Below are 22500 nucleotides of genomic sequence, written 5' to 3'. Positions count from 1 at the left end.
AAACAACAACTTGTTCTGCTCACCAGATCCATGTCCACTTCCTCACAGCCTGCTGCGTTGAACGCTCCACCTTAGGGCTGTAGCGATACACTAATCTCACGATACACGATATTCCGCTCACGATACGATATATATCACGATATTCAGCTCACGATACGATATATATATCACGATATTCAGCTCACGATACGATATATATCACGATATTCTGCTCACGATACAATATATACGATTGATATTTGTGTCCCTGTTCTATTTTTCTTTATGGGGACATAAATAAATGGTTAAAATGTGTGTGTGTGAGAGAGAGAGAGAGAGTGTGTGTGTGTGTGTGTGTGTGTGTGTGTGTGTGTGTGTGTGTGTGTGAGAGAGAGAGTCCGTGTGTGTTAAGTACATAATTCCATATGTGTTCATTCATAGTTTTGATGCCTTCAGTGAGAATCTACAATGTAAATAGTCATGAAAATAAACACTGAATGAGAAGGTGTGTCCAAACTTTTGGCCTGTACTGTACTTTGATTACTTTCATTAAAAGGCAGTTATTTCTTGTATTACACGTTTTCTGAAATGTTGTGTTTGAATATGCAAAGGAGGCAATTATCTTATTAAATATATGCATCCTTTTAGCATGACTCTTTGTGGAGAAACAATTTTAAACAACTAATCGATCAGTCGATACGATTGAACGAGTGTTAGTCAACTTAGAATTTATTCAATTGAGCACGGCCCTAGTTTTTAAATCCAGGCTGAAGACCTCTCTTTTTGATCTTGCCTTTCTTTAAATAACCCATATTATCTGCATTTATATGTTTAACCGTTTTACTTGATTTTAATTGATTTGTAACTGCTTTTTCATGTTTCTATCAGTTTTTTTTTAATTATTATACTGCACTGTAAATGTTATTCTTGACTGATTTAGTCCGTGAACTAGATCAATAAGAAAGACAACATCTGTGAACTCGTCAGATATTTCAGTGAACTTATCAAGAGACTGACTGTGAACTAGGGCTGTCCTCGACTAATGAAATTCTTAGTCGACTAACACCAATTTACAATTTTGTCGACTAATCGATTAGTTGATTTAATTGACAGAGCTGTGAGCTTTGAGAGGTGGTTAAGACTAGAAAAGCACAATATAAATGTAGTTAATTAACCATCTGTAAAACTGAGTTTCTCCACAATTAATCCTGCAAAAGCACCACTTTAAATCTTGTGTTTACCATAAATGTGCTCAGAAGTTTCTTGGAAATGAGTAATTAAGCATGAATAAGCATAAAGAATGACTAACGGACTAAAGAAATCTTAGTCGACTAAGACCAAAACGACCGATTAGTCGACTAATCGACTAAGAGGTGGCAGCCCTAGTGTGAACTGTCCCCGATTTAGACCGAGAACTGCTCTTTATTCGCATATTTTATCTCTTGGTTCTTTAAATTGTTAAACTGTACATTTTATTCTTGTCTTTAAATGTTTTTAAATTGTTTAAATTGTTTTATTTAACTGCTCTTTCACATTTTATGTAAAGCACTTTGAATTTCCCTGTTGCTGAAATGTGCTATGTACAGTACAGCCCAAAAGTTTGGACACACCTTCTCATTCAATGTGTTTCCTTTTTATTTTCATGACTATTTACATTGTAGATTCTCACTGAAGGCATCAAAACTATGAATGAACACATATGGAATTATGTACTTAACAAAAAGTGTGAAATAACTGAAAACATTGTCTTATATTTTAGATTCTTCAAAGTAGCCACCCTTTGCTTTTTTTGATAACTCTGCAAACCCTTGGTGTTCTCTCAATGAGCTTCATGAGGTAGTCACCTGAAATGGTTTTACCTTCACAGGTGTGCTTTGTCAGGGTTCATTAGTGGAATTATTTCCCTTATTAATAAAAAAAGCAAAGGGTGGCTACTTTGAAGAATCTAAAATATAAGACATGTTTTCAGTTATTTCACACTTTTTTGTTAAGTACATAATTCCATATGTGTTCATTCATAGTTTTGATGCCTTCAGTGAGAATCTACAATGTAAATAGTCATGAAAATAAAGAAACACATTGAAGGAGAAGGTGTGTCCAAACTTTTGGCCTGTACTGTACATGAAGCTGCCTTGCTTTGACTTTAAGACTTTTTAAAAAGGCCTAAAATTTAGATTTTTAAATGTTTAAGACCCCGAGGAAACCGGTCACGAAGAAGAGGGGCGTCTTTACCCTGCTGAAGTCCACCGTGCTGTTCTCCCGGCTGCCTCCGTTGATGCGGCTCTCGCTGGTCTTGCTGTCGAGGTTTCCCGGAGCCGACTGGGGGGACGCCAGCAGACCTGCAGAGATTTAGAGATCACGTATTTACACAGAGGACAGGGAACCACCACCATGATGCACAACCTCAACCGAGACATGGTCAGCACCAAGACCAGAGGGTATCCGGACCGAGACTTTGAGGGGTCCAGGCCCAGACTTTGAGGGGTCCAGGCCCAGACTTTGAGGGGTCCAGGCAGAGACTTTAAGGGGTCCAGGCCCAGACTTCAAGGGGTCCAGGCCCAGACTTCAAGGGGTCCAGGCCCAAACTTTGAGGGGTCCAGGCAGAGAATTTAAGGGGTCCAGGCCCAGACTTCAAGGGGTCCAGGCCCAGACTTCAAGGGGTCCAGGCTCAGACTTAGAGGGGTCCAGGCCCGGACTTTGAGGGGTCCAGGCCCAGACTTTGAGGGGTCCAGGCAGAGACTTTAAGGGGTCCAGGACCAGACTTCAAGGGGTCCAGGCCCAGACTTCAAGGGGTCCAGGCCCAGACTTCAAGGGGGCCCAGGCTCAGACTTTGAGGGGTCCAGGCCGATTCAAGACCCAGACCAGAGCTGTGGGAGTCCCACACTAACCGTAACCAGATCCCTGAAGCATACAGTATGTAAACATCTAGCTAGAATTGGCTAAATCATTGTGAGGACCGAAGAGGTTTCAGAAGAGTTTAGAATTGTTAACTTGTTATTAATGTTCAAAAGGTTTTTATACGTATGCGCCAAATGTGTTTGTGTGTGTCTGTGAGTGTGTGTGTGTCTCTGTATGTGTGTGTGTTTCTGTATGTGTGTGTGTGTCTCTGTATGTGTGTGTGTTTCTGTATGTGTGTGTGTCTCTGTATGTGTGTGTGTGTGTGTGTGTGTGTGTGTCTCTGTTTGTGTGTGTCTGTGAGTGTGTGTGTGAGAGATAGTCTGTGTGTGTGTGAGAGAGATAGTCTGTGAGTGTGTGTGTGTGTGTGTGTGTGTGTGTGTGTGTGTGTGACAGATAGTCTGTGAGTGTGTGTGTGTGTGTGTGTGTGTGTGTGTGTGTGTGTGTGTGTGTGTGTGTGTGTGTGTGACAGATAGTCTGTGAGTGTGTGTGTGTGTGTGTGAGACAGATAGTCTGTGAGTGTGTGTGTGTGTGTGTGTGTGTGTGTGTGTGTGACAGATAGTCTGTGAGTGTGTGTGTGTGTGTGTGTGTGACAGAGTGTGTGATTGTGTGTGTGTGAGAGATAGTGTGTGTGTGTGTGCGTGATAGAGAGTCTGTGTGTGTTAATGTGTGTGTGAGATAGTCTGAGTGTGTGTGTGTGTGTGTGTGTGTGTGTGTGTGTGTGTGTGTGTGTGTGTGTGAGACAGAGTGTGTGAGTGTGTGTGACACAGTCCGAGTGTGTGTGTCTGTCTCTGTGTATCTGTGTGTGTGTGTTTGTCTCTGTGTATCTGTGTGTGTGTGTGTGTGTGTGTGTGTCTGTCTGTCTCTGTGTGTGTGTGTGTGTGTGTGTGTGTGTCTGTCTCTGTGTCTGTCTCTGTGTATCTGTGTGTGTGTGTGTGTGTGTGTGTGTGTGTGTGTGTGTGTGTGTCTCTCTCTGTATCTGTGTGTGTGTGTGTGTGTGTGTGTGTGTGTGTGTGTGTGTGTCTGTGTGTGTGTGTGTCTGTGTGTGTATCTGTGTGTGTCTGTGTGTGTATCTGTGTGTGTGTGTGTGTGTCTGTGTGTGTATCTGTGTGTGTGTGTGTGTGTGTCTGTGTGTGTCTGTGTGTGTGTGTGTGTGTGTGTGTGTGTGTGTGTGTGTGTGTGTGTGTGTGTGTGTGTGTGTGTGTGTGTGTGTGTGTGTGTGTGTGTGTGTGTGTGTGTGTGTCTGTGTGTGTGTGTGTGTGTGTGTGTGTGTGTGTGTGTGTGTGTGTGTGTGTGTGTGTGTGTGTCTCCAGCTTTCTCTGCTGAGCACCACTTCTACTAACCTGCTGATGTTCAGCATCAAACTCATTTTCTGTTGAATTAATTGACGAATATGTTTCAGCAGTTGGGCTGACAGTTTTACGAAGGGCTCCCGTATTCCTGGTAGACGAACACGCAGGTTTCGGAAGGGTTTTGGTACACAAGCAGACTGATAACGTTAGCTTTAGACATGTTGACTATTATTAATGTTTAATCGGTCCGTTCACGTATGCACCGCGTACCGTAAAGTCCCTGTGGCAATAAACCCTTTATTCTGATTCCCATTCTGTCAGCATGTCTCTCTGCATCACTGACCACTTCCTGCTGATTTGGGACTTTAAAGTGTTCGAGTCTGTCGGCTTCAGCCCATGAGCAGTAACTGAGTAACGAGGGAGGCAGCAGACGATGAAGATGATGTGTCGGCGAAGGGACGGGACAGTGAAGTACCGTCTAAGTCAGGAGTTTCAAACTCAATTTCCCAGAGGGCCACACGGGAAACAAATAAAAATCACACCAAGGGGCCGGACACATAAGAGTTTGACGCGCTTTAGTGGCTGCGTGTCACTTCTTTAAACATTTTTTGATACCCGTCTTCCTCATTTTTGTGGCTTTCTCAGACATTAGTCACCTTTCTGTAAATTCGTGGCTTTTTCAATGACATTTTTGTACACTTTGTCGCATTTTTGTTGACACGAAGCCCTACAGAAGTCATCAAAAAGAGTCCCTACTGGGGGAATTTTCTGAGTCTCAGGGTCTCTACATCTGCCATATTCTGCTTTGAATGTCACGTAATTGCAGTTTAAAAAATAAAAATAAAATAATAACTCTTTCCTTATTATAGGAGGGCCAAAATGTATTGTGAACCAAAATTGATATACAGGGCCGGATCTAAATCTGCAAGGGGCCGGATTTGGCCCGCGGGCCTCGAGTTTGACACACGAGGTCTAAGTCTTCAGTGGTTTCACTTTATGTCCTAAAATGTAACATGAATGCAAAAAGGATTTTAAATACTCAAATTAGTCTTAGAATAAGGAGGGGGGGTAGTCTTCTATTCGGACCGATACGGTGTTTAGTAAAGAAATATTGTGATTTTCTCCATATCAGCCTGTCCTACTTTAAATGTAAAAGGAAAACACACACACACACACACACACACACACACACACACACACACACACACACACACACACACACACACACTCCAGGCAGAGACTTTGAGGGGTCCAGGCCCAGACTTTGAGGGCTCCAGGCAGAGACTTTGAGGGGTCCAGGCCCAGACTTTGAGGGGTCCAGGCTGAGACTTTGAGGGGTCCAGGCCCAGACTTCAAGGGGTCCAGGCCCAGACTTTGAGGGGTCCAGGCCAGGACTTTGAGGGGTCCAGGCCAGGACTTTGAGGGGTCCAGGCCAGGACTTTGAGGGGTCCAGGCCCAGACTTTGAGGGGTCCAGATGACCTCGGCAGAATTAATACATTCCTCTCACCCACTCCCTCCCTCCCTCACCCACTCCCTCCCTCACCCAGTCCCCCACTCCCTCACCCACTCCCTCCCTCCCTCACCCACTCACTCACTCACCCACTCCCTCCCTCACCCACTCCCTCCCTCCCTCACCCACTCCCCCTCCCCACCCCCTCCTCCCTCACCCACTCACTCACTCACCCACTCCCTCCCTCACCCACTCCCTCCCTCCCTCACCCACTCACTCACTCACCCACTCCCTCCCTTACCCACTCCCTCACCCACTCCCTCCCTCCCTCACCCACTCACCCACTCACCCCCCCTCACCCACTCCCTCCCTCCCTCACCCACTCACTCACTCACCCACTCCCTCCCTTACCCACTCCCTCACCCACTCCCTCCCTCCCTCACCCACTCACTCACTCACCCACTCCCTCACCCACTCCCCTCCCTCCCTCACCCACTCACCACCACCCCCCTCCCTCCCTTACCCACTCCCTCACCCACTCCCTCCCTCCCTCACCCACTCACTCACTCACCCACTCCCTCACCCACTCCCTCCCTCCCTCACCCACTCACCCACTCCCTCCCTCACTCCCTCACTCACTCCCTCCCTCCCCCACTCCCAGGAGTTATGCTCCGGATATTAAAACGCTGACCCGTCACACACTATCAGCTGGTTATTAGCTCGCTGACTCAGCAGATCTAGTCATGTTACTGCTGAGCGACAGGAAACACACAACAACAGGTCTCCGGACACTAATTATCTATTATGTTCATTATATCCTGTACAACAACTCATCACAGCTGCACACACACAAACACACACACACACAGTGCAGCTGAAACACACACACACACACACACAGTGCAGCTGAAACACAAACACACAGTGCAGCTGAAACACAAACACACAGTGCAGCTGAAACACAAACACACAGTGCAGCTGAACACACACACACACACACACACACACACACACACACACACACACACACACACACACACACACACACACACACACACACACACACACACACACACACACACACACACACACACACACACACACACACACACACACACGTCGGCAGTATTGGCGGCAAAATAGGCTCCAGAATATTTCCTTCTGTATTGACAGGTGCAATATTTGAAAATCAATATCTATTTACTATAATTTTTTTTTAAATTACATTCATATATCTGCATTCATGTCACAACCTCGAGACTTTCAAACATCAACATGTCATTTATTAATATGTATTAGTGTCAAAATGACATACACACATCTTTTGCCGGGAAACGCTTCCAACACGCTTGCGTGTCGTGTGAAAAATAGGCGCCGGTGTGCAAGCTCTAATCTGTTACCATGGGAACCAAAATAAAAACCGGACACACCAGGCAGTCAGTGTGCAGGAGGCCTGAGGGCAGCCAGATTCCCCTCGCATCTCGTTAGTCTCTTCATAAGTCCTCCACACCCTTCTTTGGCCTCGTGGATGTTTACCATCAGGGTTAAGGAAAGGTTGTTAGGAAAAGGACTTAGGAGATAATTTAGTTGACTTCTCCTACAGTATTAGGGGACCACTAAGGTCTATATAAAAGAGACTTCAGATACAGTATTAGGGGACCACTAAGGTCTATATAAAAGAGACTTCAGATACAGTATTAGGGGCCCACTAAGGTCTATATAAAAGAGACTTCAGATACAGTATTAGGGGCCCACTAAGGTCTATATAAAAGAGACTTCAGATACAGTATTAGGGGACCACTAAGGTCTATATAAAAGAGACTTCAGATACAGTATTAGGGGACCACTAAGGTCTATATAAAAGAGACTTCAGATACAGTATTAGGGGACCACTAAGGTCTATATAAAAGAGACTTCAGATACAGTATTAGGGGACCACTAAGGTCTATATAAAAGAGACTTCAGATACAGTATTAGGGGACCACTAAGGTCTATATAAAAGAGACTTCAGATACAGTATTAGGGGACCACTAAGGTCTATATAAAAGAGACTTCAGATACAGTATTAGGGGACCACTAAGGTCTATATAAAAGAGACTTCAGATACAGTATTAGGGGACCACTAAGGTCTATATAAAAGAGACTTCAGATACAGTATTAGGGGACCACTAAGGTCTATATAAAAGCATCCAAAGAGCACCATGTCATGGGACCTTCAACAGAGAGATGTTGCAGATGCAGGTTTAAAAAAAAGAAAAAGGTGGATTTCAGAATGAGAAGAGAGGAGCGTGGTCTCACCGTTGCGGTCCAGCAAATAGGAGTCGGAGTGTTTCTTGCCGATGTCGGCGAAGGATCGCACCAGCGGGATTCGGTTGCTCAGCTTCTTCTCGCTCTGATGGTGGTGGCGCCTCAGCATGGCCTCCTTCACCTTCTCTCGGACGCCCTCCTCCAGCTGGCCCGACGCCAGCATGCTGTCGATCACCATGTCTGCTCGGAGCGAGGGACAGCAGGAGGTTAGGGCACAACAAGGCGATCGGTATGATTGTACAAGTTACGCACAGAGGGCCCTATCTCGCACACAGCGCAGCGCCAAGCCCGACACGAGTGTCTTTGCTAGTTTAAGACCAGCGCAGTTGTCAGTTTCCCGTCCAGCGCTTACGTCGTTTAAATAGCAAATGCACCTGCACCCATGCTGGTCTTACAGGGAGGTGTGTTCAGGTGCATTCTGGGAGTGCTGGTCTTACAGGGAGGTGTGTTCAGGTGCATTCTGGGGCGTGCTGGTCTTACAGGGAGGTGTGTTCAGGTGCATTCTGGGGCGTGCTGGTCTTACAGGGAGGTGTGTTCAGGTGCATTCTGGGCGTGCTGGTCTTACAGGGAGGTGTGTTCAGGTGCATTCTGGGGCGTGCTGGTCTTACAGGGAGGTGTGTTCAGGTGCATTCTGGGCGTGCTGGTCTTACAGGGAGGTGTGTTCAGGTGCATTCTGGGGCGTGCTGGTCTTACAGGGAGGTGTGTTTAGGTGAATTCTGGGCGTGCTGGTCTTACAGGGAGGTGTGTTCAGGTGCATTCTGGGCGTGCCGGTCTTACAGGGAGGGGTGTTCAGGTGCATTCTGGGAGTATTTCTATCTTGAGGCAGCGAGATGTGATCGCACCATTGACCAAAAACCTGGTTTAAAGTCAATAACGCAGCATTTCATTGTTATTTTAACAGAGCATTAGTACAATGCTGCTAGGCTCGTGCACACACTATGCTTGTCTCACACACACACACACACACACACGATTACAAATAAATATATTAGGGTGCAAATCCTCCATCATAACAGCAATGCTCCAAGGTCCAAACGCGCCTGGCTTTTAAAGGGAATGGGAGATGATCTCTGATTGGTTGATGAATGGGAGCTGATCTCTGATTGGTTGATTACATGTTGACACCCAAAACACACCTCTGATTAATGAAGACACCAAATACAACCCTTTAGGACCAGGCGCCCGGCACACAGACACTTTTTTGCGTTGTCAAACTAACAAAAGTGGATTTGGACACGCCCTAAACACAGCTGCACCAGGGAGATATATATATATACGGAGAAACCAGCGGTTAATTGAATCGGGATAGAAGCATGGCGAGCGTGCTGACCTGCGATCTCCTCGATGGTGTTGGCCCTCATGTCGAGCAGCACGGTGCCGTTCAGGATGCAGGACCGCAGCTCGAACAGACTGTGGAGAGACAGCGTGGCCACGTACGGTTTACTCCAACGCTCGCCACCGTCTTCTACGTCCTCCTCGAACTTCAGCCATCTGGAGACAAACGCACAAAACACAGATTTAACTTGTGGCACAGCATGGCACAGGTGCTGTAATCAGTCCTTCCAGAAAAATGCAATTTTTTTGTGATTGTTTCGGGCAAAAATCCTTGATTATGGTCTAAAAATCATCTGGCCAAATAGGATTACAAGTTGTAATATTTGTTCAAAAAAAAAAAAAAAGTTGTAATATGTGTAGAAAAAAGTTGTAATATTTGTTCAAAAAAAAGTTGTAATATGTGTGGAAAAAAAGTTGTAATATTTGCACAAAAAAGTTGTAATATTTGTTCAAAAAAAAGTTGTAATATTTGTTCAAATTATTTTTTAAATATTTGTAGAAAAAAGTTGCAATATTTGTTCAAAAAAAAGTTATTTATTCAAAAAAGTTGTAATATTTATTCAAAAAAGTTGTAATATTTATACAAAAAAAGTTGTAATATTTATACAAAAAAAGTTGTAATATTTATACAAAAAAAGTTGCAATATTTGTTAAAAAAAAAAGTTAATATTTATTCAAAAAAGTTGTCATATTTATAAAAAAAAGGTTTTAATATTTGTAGAAAAAAGTTTTAATATTTCTTCAAAAACAAGTTGGACAAAACACACAAGATTTAACTTGTAGCACAGCAGAGCAAAGGTGCTGTAAACAGTCCTTCCAGAAAAATGTGGAGTTTTTTGTGTGATTGTTGCGGGCCAAAATCCTTGATTATGGTCTAAAAATCATCTGGGCAAAAGGACTACAGTTGAAAATTAGCCGGCTGGCTAACACTGGCACATTTACAGAAATGTTGATTAATGTGTGTTGTCCTTTATAAAATAAAGAATAATAAGAATAAGAATTATGCGGCACGTTTTCTAAAAAAATGCGATGGAATATGCGGGATATTTATGCAGTTTTATGAATTAATTGAATTATTTATGGGAACTTGCAAAAACTGCGGTTCGATGAAAAAGAGAAAAAAATTACATTATAATTAACATTATTCAACTTTTTGCTAAGATATATTACGGGACTTTTTTGCAACGAAAATGCATGAATTATGAAATCATGCAAGCCCTGCATATTTTGCGCGGAAATCAGCAATTTATGCGGCTATTTGGAAAAAAAGCGTTTCTCTGGAGGGACTGATTAAACATGTCATAGCACAGATGTCAACTGTCATGACGAGCTCCAGCAGCATCAGGCCAGCACAGATCCTGCAGGTAACTGGTTCCAGTAATCCTACTGCTCCGAATAAGTGATAAAATAACGCCAACATGTTCCTATTTACATGTTGTGATTTATAGAGTCACAGCGTGAGAATATAGTTCCCCGTTTGTTTACTGTTAGAAGATGTCTGTGTCTCATGTTACGTTGTTTTTTGTACACGCTGTGACTCTACAAATCACAACATGTAAATAGGAACATGTTGGCGTTATTTTGTCACTTTTGTCACAATTTGGAGCAGTAGGCTAGCTGGAACCAGTTACCTGCAGGATCTGTGCTAGGCTAAGCTAATGCTGGAGCCGTGAGACAGCGTTACAGCACGCACGGAGATGAGAAGGGTATGTATGGACTTGTCTTACTCTGGGGGTTACGGTGAATAAGATAAATTCCCAATAACTCTGCGTGTTCCTTTAAGGTCAGCATCAGATTTTACAGATATATTCAGAAGTGGAATGTTTGGGGTCAACACGGTACCAGTTACACAAAATATGCAACTTGCAAGCTGTGATTTGTAACATAAGATTGTTTCCTTGTGCCTTCATTTAGACACAAACTGATTTATACAAACCGCATTCTTGCACCTCGTGTCAGAGCCCTGAAGGACTCGTAAACTAAACAACAGTAATCCTCTGTGCAGTCTGCACGTAGGCTGTGCAGCCCCAACCCAGAGAGAAGGAGTTCAAGTATCTCAGGGTTTTCCTTCACTGTGGAGGGTATAGCAGCAGTAGGGCTGTGCTCAATTGCAGACATTCTTAGTCGACTAACACTCATTCAACCGTACCGACTAATCGATTAGTTGATTTAATCGACAGATCTGTAAATCTGAGTTTCTCCACAAAGAGTCGTGCTAAAAGCACCACTTTAATTCTCGTGTTTACCAGAGATGTGCTCGTACGTTTCTTGGAAATAAGTCATTCAGCATGAAGAAAAGCATCAAACATGACTAATGGACTAAAGAGATCTAAGTTGACCAAGACCAAAACCACCGACTAAGAGGGAGCAGCCCTAGTCAGCAGTGGGCACAATATTGACAATATGCGATTTCAATATTTTTAAACATAAGTAAAATTACAAAAGTTATGGGGAAAACGCTAGCCTGGTGATCGTCCTGATCTCGCGAGCTCCAGTTTTCCACTCGCAGATCAGTCTGGCATCTTGAGATGGAGAACATTTGGAGCCGCTCGCCAAACGACCGACCAATCAGCGTTGGTTTTGAGGTGGGTTTAGGTGGTGATAGACAGATGGTTTATCCTTCTTTGAGACCTTCCAGTTTAACCAGAAACAGCTCTGAAGTTGATTGCGTTAAACCCACCAGACTCCATTTAAAAAAATCTGTACTTTTAGCGTGTATAGAGCCAGCATATTCTCACGTGTAAATCGGTAAACTATGTGTTTATTTCAACCAAAACTAGAGTTGTGATGGTTGGAAAAGATGGAAAACGACACAACACTGCTTTTTCATAGTTTTATTTAGTTTCTGTCGACTTTGAATGAAGTGTGTTTTATGATGCTTAAATGACTGTTTATTTACATGGAGTCTGGTGGGTTTAGCAAACGCGATATCGCGGATGTGTTTATGGTAAAAGAAAAGGATCTTACTCTTTAACAAAAACAGGGCAACCTCCTTACAAATCCTTTCCACAATGCTGTCAGACACTTAGAATATTAATCTGAGTCTGTCAGCGGCAAAAACAGCACTTTAGTGAAGGCAAATACAAGCTGCACAATCGCCCTATTAATTTAATACTGGACCAATGTCAAAGATTGTTGTTCCCATTAGTCACTTAGTCACAGAAACATAGGGAAATAGAGTCCAGGTTGCAAAAAAAAAAAGGGTAGTTAGTTACCCTTTAAAGAATAGCAAACGTTGCAGGAATAAAACAGTGAGAGTGAATGTAAATAAAGAGCAGAGAGTGTTTTTTCTTTTCTCACCTCGCCATCTCCTTCCACTCCTGGAAGTCTCCGTCTCTGAAGGCGATCTCGTCCAGCTCGGTGAACAGGTCGTGGGGGATGTGCTCCTCGTCGGCGTCCTCCGTCCCGAGGATGAACTGGACTCTCTGGGAAGGAGTGTCTGCAGACACAACAACAGCAGCACCTACAGGCTCATCACTTCAGCTCATTAAAAAAAGGTCCCATGGCATGAAAATGTCACTTTATGAGGTTTTTTTAACATTAATATGAGTTCCCCCAGCCTGCCTATGGTCCCCCAGTGGCTAGAAATGGTGATAGGTGTAAACCGAGCCCTGGGTATCCTGCTCTGATACAGTATTAGAGGACCACTAAGGTCTATATAAAAAGAGACTTCAGATACAGTATTAAGGGACCACTAAGGACTATATAAAAGAGACTTTAGATACATTATTAGGGGACCACTGAGGTCTATATAAAAGAGACTTCAGATACAGTATTAGGGGACCACTAAGGTCTATATAAAAGAGACTTCAGATACAGTATTAGAGGACCACTAAGGTCTATATAAAAGAGACTTCAGATACAGTATTAGGGGACCACTAAGGTCTATATAAAAAAAGAGACTTCAGATACAGTATTAGGGGACCACTAAGGTCTATATAAAAGAGACTTCAGATACAGTATTAGAGGACCACTAAGGTCTATATAAAAGAGACTTCAGATACAGTATTAGGGGACCACTAAGGTCTATATAAAAGAGACTTCAGATACAGTATTAGGGGACCACTAAGGTCTATATAAAAGAGACTTCAGATACAGTATTAGGGGACCACTAAGGTCTATATAAAAGAGACTTCAGATACAGTATTAGAGGACCACTAAGGTCTATATAAAAGAGACTTCAGATACAGTATTAGGGGACCACTAAGGTCTATATAAAAAGAGACTTCAGATACAGTATTAGGGGACCACTAAGGTCTATATAAAAGAGACTTCAGATACAGTATTAGGGGACCACTAAGGTCTATATAAAAGAGACTTCAGATACAGTATTAGGGGACCACTAAGGTCTATATAAAAGAGACTTCAGATACAGTATTAGAGGACCACTAAGGTCTATATAAAAGAGACTTCAGATACAGTATTAGAGGACCACTAAGGTCTATATAAAAGAGACTTCAGATACAGTATTAGGGGACCACTAAGGTCTATATAAAAGAGACTTCAGATACAGTATTAGGGGACCACTGAGGCCTATATAAAAGAGACTTCAGATACAGTATTAGGGGACCACTAAGGTCTATATAAAAGAGACTTCAGATACAGTATTAGGGGACCACTGAGGCCTATATAAAAGCATCCAAATAACAGCATGTCATAGGACCTTTAAGTTTGAGAAACCACTGATAAGATATACTTTTTTGTACCTTTCCGCAACTTTACAAAGACAACACAAAATACAGAAAATAAGCATCTCTCAACATGTAATCTCATGCAACACAAGACATGCTCTCATATACACTCACCTACAGGATTATTAGGAACACCTGTAAGATTTCTCGTTAATGCAATTATCTAATCAACCAATCGCATGGCAGCTGCTTCAATGCATTTAGGGGTGTGGTTCAGAGTGTGTCCCTAATAATCCTTTACGTGAGTGTACATTAGACAGGTACCTATATTTAGGGCTGGGCGATATGGAGAAAATCAGATATCACGATATATTCTTGACCAAATAGCTCGATATCGATATTGCGGCGATATTCTAGGGTTGACAATTGGTGCTCTAACAAAATATCTTCACACTTAGATTTTAGATGAATAATCATCAGTAATATGGACATAATGACTAAGTGGGGAAAAGGCAAATAACAGAACAGCTAAAACAGTCTGGTAAGGTCAGAAAAGTACATCACTTTACTGTAATGCAGCCTTTACAACCAGGAAAAGACACTTGTGTCATATCACGATATTACGATATCCAAAATCTAAGACGATATCTAGTCTCATATCACGATATCGATATAATATCGATATATCGCCCAGCCCTACGTACATAGTAAGCACATCAACTCCTTCTTTCAGTGGCAGTTTTTAAATTGAGCAACCCTGTCGGCTGCATTTCCCGCAAGAAGTGTAGCACAGCCCTTACACAATGACGTTACACAACTAACGTATAGCCCAACCCCAATATGCTACGTAGTGCACAAATAAACAATGCACAACCCCAATAGCCTACGTAGTGCACAAATGACACAATGCACAACCCCAATATGCTACGTAGTGCACAAATAAACAATGCACAACCCCAATAGCCTACGTAGTGCACAAATGACACAATGCACAACCCCAATAGCCTACGTAGTGCACAAATAAACAATATACAACCCCAATATGCTACGTAGTGCACAAATAAACAATGCACAACCCCAATAGCCTACGTAGTGCACAAATAAACAATGCACAACCCCAATAGCCTACGTAGTGCACAAATAAACAATGCACAACCCCAATATGCTACGTAGTGCACAAATAAACAATGCACAACCCCAATAGCCTACGTAGTGCACAAATAAACAATGCACAACCCCAATAGCCTACGTAGTGCACAAATGACACAATGCACAACCCCAATAGCCTACGTAGTGCACAAATAAACAATGCACAACCCCAATAGCCTACGTAGTGCACAAAATGACACAATGCACAACCCCAATAGCCTACGTAGTGCACAAATAAACAATGCACAACCCCAATAGCCTATGTAGTGCACAAATGACACAATGCACAACCCCAATAGCCTACGTAGTGCACAAATGACACAATGCACAACCCCAATAGCCTACGTAGTGCACAAATAAACAATGCACAACCCCAATATGCTACGTAGTGCACAAATGACACAATGCACAACCCCAATAGCCTACGTAGTGCACAAATGACACAATGCACAACCCCAATAGCCTACGTAGTGCACAAATAAACAATGCACAACCCCAATAGCCTACGTAGTGCACAAATGACACAATGCACAACCCCAATAGCCTACGTAGTGCACAAATAAACAATGCACAACCCCAATATGCTACGTAGTGCACAAATGACACAATGCACAACCCCAATAGCCTACGTAGTGCACAAATAAACAATGCACAACCCCAATATGCTACGTAGTGCACAAATGACACAATGCACAACCCCAATATGCTACGTAGTGCACAAATGGCACAACCCCAATAGCCTACGTAGTGCACAAATGACATAATGCACAACCCCAATAGCCTACGTAGTGCACAAATGACACAATGCACAACCCCAATAGCCTCGTGGTGCACAAATGACACAATGCACAACCCCAATAGCCTACGTAGTGCACAAATGACACAATGCACAACCCCAATAGCCTACGTAGTGCACAAATAAACAATGCACAACCCCAATAGCCTACGTAGTGCACAAATGACACAATGCACAACCCCAATAGCCTACGTAGTGCACAAATAAACAATGCACAACCCCAATATGCTACGTAGTGCACAAATGACACAATGCACAACCCCAATAGCCTACGTAGTGCACAAATAAACAATGCACAACCCCAATATGCTACGTAGTGCACAAATGACACAATGCACAACCCCAATATGCTACGTAGTGCACAAATGGCACAACCCCAATAGCCTACGTAGTGCACAAATGACATAATGCACAACCCCAATAGCCTACGTAGTGCACAAATGACACAATGCACAACCCCAATAGCCTACGTAGTGCACAAATGACACAATGCACAACCCCAATAGCCTACGTAGTGCACAAATGACACAATGCACAACCCCAATAGCCTACGTAGTGCACAAATAAACAATGCACGACCCCGATAGCCTATGTAGTGCACAAATGACACAACGCACAATCCCAATAGCCTATGTAGTGCACAAATAAACAATGCACAACCCCAATAGCCTACATAGTGCACAAATGACACAATGCACAACCCCAATAGCCTACGTAGTGCACAAATAAACAATGCACAACCCCAATAGCCTACATAGTGCACAAATGACAATGCACAACCCCAATAGCCTACATAGTGCACAAATAAACAATGCACAACCCCAATAGCCTACATAGTGCACAAATAAACAATGCACAACCCCAATAGCCTACATAGTGCACAAATAAACAATGCACAACCCCAATAGCCTACATAGTGCACAAATGACAATGCACAACCCCAATAGCCTACATAGTGCACAAATGACACAACGCACAACCCCAATAGCCTATGTAGTGCACAAATAAACAATGCACAACCCCAATAGCCTACATAGTGCACAAATGACACAACGCACAACCCCAATAGCCTACATAGTGCACAAATGACACAACGCACAACCCCAATAGCCTATGTAGTGCACAAATAAACAATGCACAACCCCAATAGCCTACATAGTGCACAAATGACACAACGCACAACCCCAATAGCCTACATAGTGCACAAATGACACAATGCACAACCCCAATAGCCAGTCAAGTTGTAACTAGGATATCTGCTGAAAAAATATCAACAGATTTAGCTCCTTTGTGTACGTGGTTGTGTAGCTATTTTATTAAGATGGCTGCAGAGTCAGCAGCACAGCTGATCCAAACACAGTTACTGTTTACCTTCTACCTTCTGAGTCATTCATGTTTCTGTGTGTTCCACTTTGGTTAATGATTCATGGGAATGAATAACAATGAAAAGCATTTTTGTCTATCTCTGCGTGTATGAGTGTCTATATGTGTGTGTACGTGTCTGTCTCTGTCTGTGTGTGTGTGTGTGTGTGTGTGTGTGTGTGTGTGTGTGTGTGTCTGTCTGTCTCTGTGTGTTCTGGACGGACCGTTTGAGGGTGACTCCCGTCCGTCCTCCCGGTCTTCCCGGTCTCGCCGTCTCCGGTGGTGACGGTGTCCACGGTGACGGTGGCGCCGCCGACTCTCTCGGCCCAGAGGAACGTGAACGCCGATGTACACCGCTCGGTGACCTGGGACACACACACACACACACACACACACACACACACACACACACACACACACACACACGCTCGATTAGTGGGGGTGCATAGGCATACTGCTCCAAACCAACATGAAAAAACATAGTAATGTTCCCTCAGCATTTAGTGTTGTTGTTAAACTGTGTGTAAATGAGCCCATTATTGTTGTAGCATAATACATCGTTTACCTTACAAACTATCAAACTTCTGTATATGTGAAAACATCATCTGGGCTACTTTGTGTTTGACTGTAAACAGACAGTAAGCTACAGTGTTTCTCTCTCTGTGTGTGTGTGTGTGTGTGTGTGTGTGTGTGTGTGTGTGTGTGTGTGTGTGTGTGTGTGGGGGCTGTGTGTGTGTGTGTGTGTCTCTCTCTCTGTGTCTGTGTCTCTGTGTGTGTGTGTGTCGCTCTCTCTGTGTGTGTGTGTGTGTGTGTGTGTGTGTGTGTGTGTGTGTGTGTGTGTGTGTGTGTGTGTGTGCGTTGCTGTGTGTGCGTTGTGTGTGTGTGTGTGTGTGTGTGCGTGCGTGCGTGCGTGCATGCGTTGCTGTGTGTGTGTGTGTGTGTGTGTGATAGAGAGACTGTATGTGTGTGTATGTGTGTGTGTTTGTGTGTGTGTGATATAGAGACTGTGTGTGTGTGTGTGTGTGTGTGTGTGTGTGTGTGTGTACCCGTTTTACTATATTCGTGGGGTCCAAAAACCGGGGACTACAGTATACTTGTGGGGTCTGCACAGCCTCGTGGGGACCAAAATGCTGGTCCCCACGAGTTTAAAGGGCTGTTTGAGGGTTAAGACTTGGTTTTAGGATTAGGGATAGAATTAGGTTATGGTTAGGGTGAGGGTAAGGGTTAAGGTTAGGCATTTAGTTGTGATTGTTAAGGTTAGGGTAAGGGTTAAGGTTAGGCATTTAGTTGTGATGGTTAAGGTTAGGGTGAGGGTTAAGGATAGACATTTAGTTGTGATGGTTAAGGTTAGGGTAAGGGGCTAGGGAATGCATTATGTCAATGACAAGTCCCCACAAAGATAGTAATACAGACATGTGTGTGTGAGACAGAGTCCGAGTGTGTGAGTGTGTGTGACAGAGTCTGAGTGTGTCTTTGTGTGTGTGTGTGTGTGTGTGTGTCTGTCTGTGTGTGTTTGTGTGTGTGTGTGTGTGTCTGTCTGTCTGTGTGTGTCTGTCTCTGTGTGTGTGTGTGTGTGTGTGTGTGTGTGTGTGTGTGTGTGTGTGTGTGTGTGTGTGTGTGTGTGTCTGTCTCTGTGCGTTGCTGTGTGTGTTGCTGTGTGTGATAGAGAGACTGTGTGTGTGTGTGTGTGTGTGAGAGAGACTGTGTGTGTGTGTGTGTGTGTGTGTGTGTGTGTGTGTGAGAGAGACTGTGTGTGTGTGTTAGAGACTGTGTGTGTGTGTGTGTGTGTGTGTGTGTGTGTGTGTGTGTGTGTGTGTGTGTGTGTGTGTGTGTGAGACCCACTCTCCAGTTCTTCCTTCTCAAAGTTGGTGCTGAGGGTGGAGCTGGTCTTCCCCTGGTCCAGCACGGCCTCCTCATCATGACCCTGCAGCACACAAAGAGAGAGACACACACACGTGTGTTAATCTGAGTCATCTCGGTCCTGTCCTATCCCGAATTTAATACAATTCAACAGCTGATTGGTCCTCCGCTGACCAGCTGCTGCTACGGCCTGACTCCGCCCACAGCCTCAACGCACTCACTCATCATCACACTGATGTAAACAGGAAGTCCTGCAGCAGCTGGACACACACAGAGACTCAGCTAATCAAATACATGTCACAATGAGGAGAGGGATTACGGTACACACACACACACACACACACACACACACACACACACACACACACACACACACACACACACACACACAGGCTCTCTATTACTCACACACACAGTCTCTCTCTCACACACACACACAGTCTCTCTATCACACACTCACACACACACACACACACACACACTCTCTATTCCTCACACTCAGAGTCTCTCTCACACACACAGTCTCTCTATCACTCACACACACAGACACACACACACACACACACACACAGTACAGACACAGTAAACACAGACACAGTACACAGTCACAAAAACAGAATAATCGAAAAAAACAATTATTTAGCTCATTACGTTTTGCAAGTAAACTCTTATTTTCTCTTGTGTTCCGAATGGAAAAATTAAGATTAAATAGGAAAAGTATTAAGGCTTTACTGTTGATTTATTTAACTTTTTCCACCAAGTTCAACCATTGCAACATCTTTACAGAAATCAACGAGTAATCGTGTTGAATTAGCGTGATTTCAATATTGACCGAAATAAATATTATGTTTTTTTCCCCCATAATCGAGCAGCCCTACAACATACTTAAAAACTTAATGAACATTAGCGTGTTCTCAGTTCTGCTGCTTTCAGTATTCTGCTAAAAACACACCAAACAGCTTGTCGAGTTAAAAAAACATAAAAAGGCAACACTAAAAAAAGGATTTTACGATTCCCCATTTTGCAGCAATAACATTGAAGTGAGATGAACAAACAGAGACATGAAAAAAGTTAAAGTTGGAAAAAAAAGGTAATAATTGCAGTATATTACAATATGTTTAAAAAACGCAATAATATCGTATTGTGACATAATTATCGTGACATAGTTATCGTGATGATATCGTATCGTGACATAATTACCGTGATATCGTATCGTGACATAATTACGAGATGATATCGTATCGTGACATAATTACCGCGATGATATCGTATCGTGACATAATTACGTGATGATATCGTATCGTGACATAATTATCTCGATATCGTATCGTGACATAGTTATCGTGATGATATCGTATCGTGACATAATTATCTTGATATCGTATAGTCACATAATTATCGTGATGATATCTTATCGTGACATAGTTATCTCAATATCGTATCGTGACATAATTACCGTGATGATATCGTATCGTGACATAATTCCCGTGTGACATAATTACCGTGATGATATCGTATCGTGACATAATTACCGTGATATCGTATCGTGACATAATTACCGTGATGATATCGTATCGTGACATAATTACCATGATGACATCGTATCGTGACATAATTACCATGATGATATCGTATCGTATCGTGACATAATTACCGTGATGATATCGTATTGTGACATAATTACCATGATGATATCGTATCGTGACATAATTACCGTGATGATATCGTATCGTGAGGCCTCTGGTGATTCCCACCCCTACTGCTCGCGCGCCACCTTGGATGCGGCCAGTATGCCGTACGTTTAACTTTCACTGCTTTTCTGTAGGGCACATGTGTCAAACTCAAGGCCCGTGTGCCAAATCCGGCCCCTTGCAGCTTTAGATCCGGCCCGTATATATAATTTGGGTTCACAATACATTTTGGCTCTCCTTTTTTTTGTGCGCCAAACCAAAAACACAGGAAAGTGTTTTTTTAAACTGCAATTACGTGACTATTCAAAGAAGAATTTGGCAGATTTGTCGACTCTGAGACTCAGACTCATTCCCCCAGAAGAAGCAGAGAGAGAGTTTTAATATTCAGGCTGTGAAACTTTGTTGTTTGTTGTTGTTTAAAAAAAATGATGGCTAAAGGGACTCTTTTGATGACTTTTGTAGGGGTTCATGTCAACAAAAATGTGACAAAAAGTGTACAAAAATGTCAGAAAAAGCAACAAATTTACAAAAAGGTGACAAGCCAGAGAAAGCCACAAAAAAGTTGTAACGAAAACAAAAATGAGGAAAAAAAGCTACAAAAATATTACAAAAAAAGTGACCTGCAGTAACAAAAGCACATCACTAAACTCTCCATGTCTGGCCCCTCGGGGCGATTCTCCTTTTCCAGTGCGGCCCTCTGGGAAAATGAGTTTGACATCCCTGCTGTAGGGGGTTTATTGTTTTTGAATTTTTTGTTGCTTCTTTCAGAGTTTTGTCGCATTTGAAGGTTGTTTTTTTTTTTTTTTTTCATATTTTCTGAAAGTTTTTCACGCTATTTAACGTTATTGGCTCTTTTTTTCCTGACCTTTTTTTTTTTTTTTTTTTTAATACATGCAGGCATGTCCCGGGACCTCCGTAGCCAACAATTCCCAAAATAAAAAAAGGACGATAAAACAAAAGGAGATATTGACTGGAGAAGGAAAAGCCCAGAAGACACATTCAGTTAAACAAAATAAATAAATAAATAGGCAATCTAAAAATAAAGTTGGGCCCTGGAGGAATCTGACGATCAGTTTCCAGATTGAGGGTCTCCAGAGGAAGAGAGGAACGTTTGGAGACACGTTCCTCTCTTCCTGACCTTGACCCCGTTCCCAGCGCCCTAAGCCCTCGTGACAGCAGCGGTTGTGTGTGTGTATGACTGTGTGTGTGTGTGTGACTGTGTGTGTGTGTGTGTGTGTGTGTGTGTGTGTGTGTGTGTGTGTGTGTGTGTGTGTGTGTGTGTGTGTGTGTGTGTGTGTGTGTGTGTGTGTGTCGTTAGATAAGAAAGGTTTTCTACTCCATCTGAAGATAGGAAGGAGCCAGTTGTCAGTTTTAGAATAGGGAAAGTGATTCCTGCAGACGATGCAAACTACGTCGGCTCTGCAGTTTTGTTGAAGTCTCGGTGAGTCACGGCGATGCCGATAAAATGGTTTCCAGTGTGGTTACAGTTTTTAGTAACTTCACTCAGACAGCGTTTGCTGCGATAGGATATTAATGGCGAGCCGAAAGCGGTCAAGTTGCTGTTGACGTTACGCTTCCTCGGAGACGAGTAGCCGGGCACAACGGTGGTTTCTATGCCCTGGTGACTGACCGACAGGCTGAGGCTGTAAGGCAAGGCAGCTTTACTTCTACAGCAGCTTTCAGCAACAAGGCAATTCAAAGTGCTTTACATTAAACATTAAAGAGCAATTAAAAACTGTCATGATGAAAATA

At 43.1% G+C, this 22500-nt stretch overlaps 1 protein-coding gene across 2 annotated transcripts in view; it reads right to left on the bottom strand.

The window, feature by feature from the left end:
- The window catches only part of slc4a7 (solute carrier family 4 member 7), a 97205-nt gene that overhangs the window by 47718 nt on the left and 26987 nt on the right, over window positions 1-22500 (bottom strand). For both annotated transcript variants that reach the window (XM_028579768.1, XM_028579767.1), the window contains exons 2-7: window positions 19040-19121; window positions 17422-17562; window positions 12560-12698; window positions 9255-9415; window positions 7916-8104; window positions 2212-2318 (exon numbers count right to left, since the gene is read on the bottom strand). In XM_028579768.1, coding sequence (XP_028435569.1) covers window positions 2212-2318; window positions 7916-8104; window positions 9255-9415; window positions 12560-12698; window positions 17422-17562; window positions 19040-19121 — 819 coding nt within the window. The remainder of the gene's footprint in view (window positions 1-2211; window positions 2319-7915; window positions 8105-9254; window positions 9416-12559; window positions 12699-17421; window positions 17563-19039; window positions 19122-22500) is intronic.

This window comes from Perca flavescens, chromosome 6 (genome assembly GCF_004354835.1).
Source record: "Perca flavescens isolate YP-PL-M2 chromosome 6, PFLA_1.0, whole genome shotgun sequence".
In the NCBI taxonomy this organism is placed as follows: Eukaryota; Metazoa; Chordata; class Actinopteri; order Perciformes; family Percidae; genus Perca; species Perca flavescens.
The sequence above is the reverse complement of the archived record's forward strand: the minus strand, read 5'-3'. Positions and strand labels throughout refer to the sequence as shown.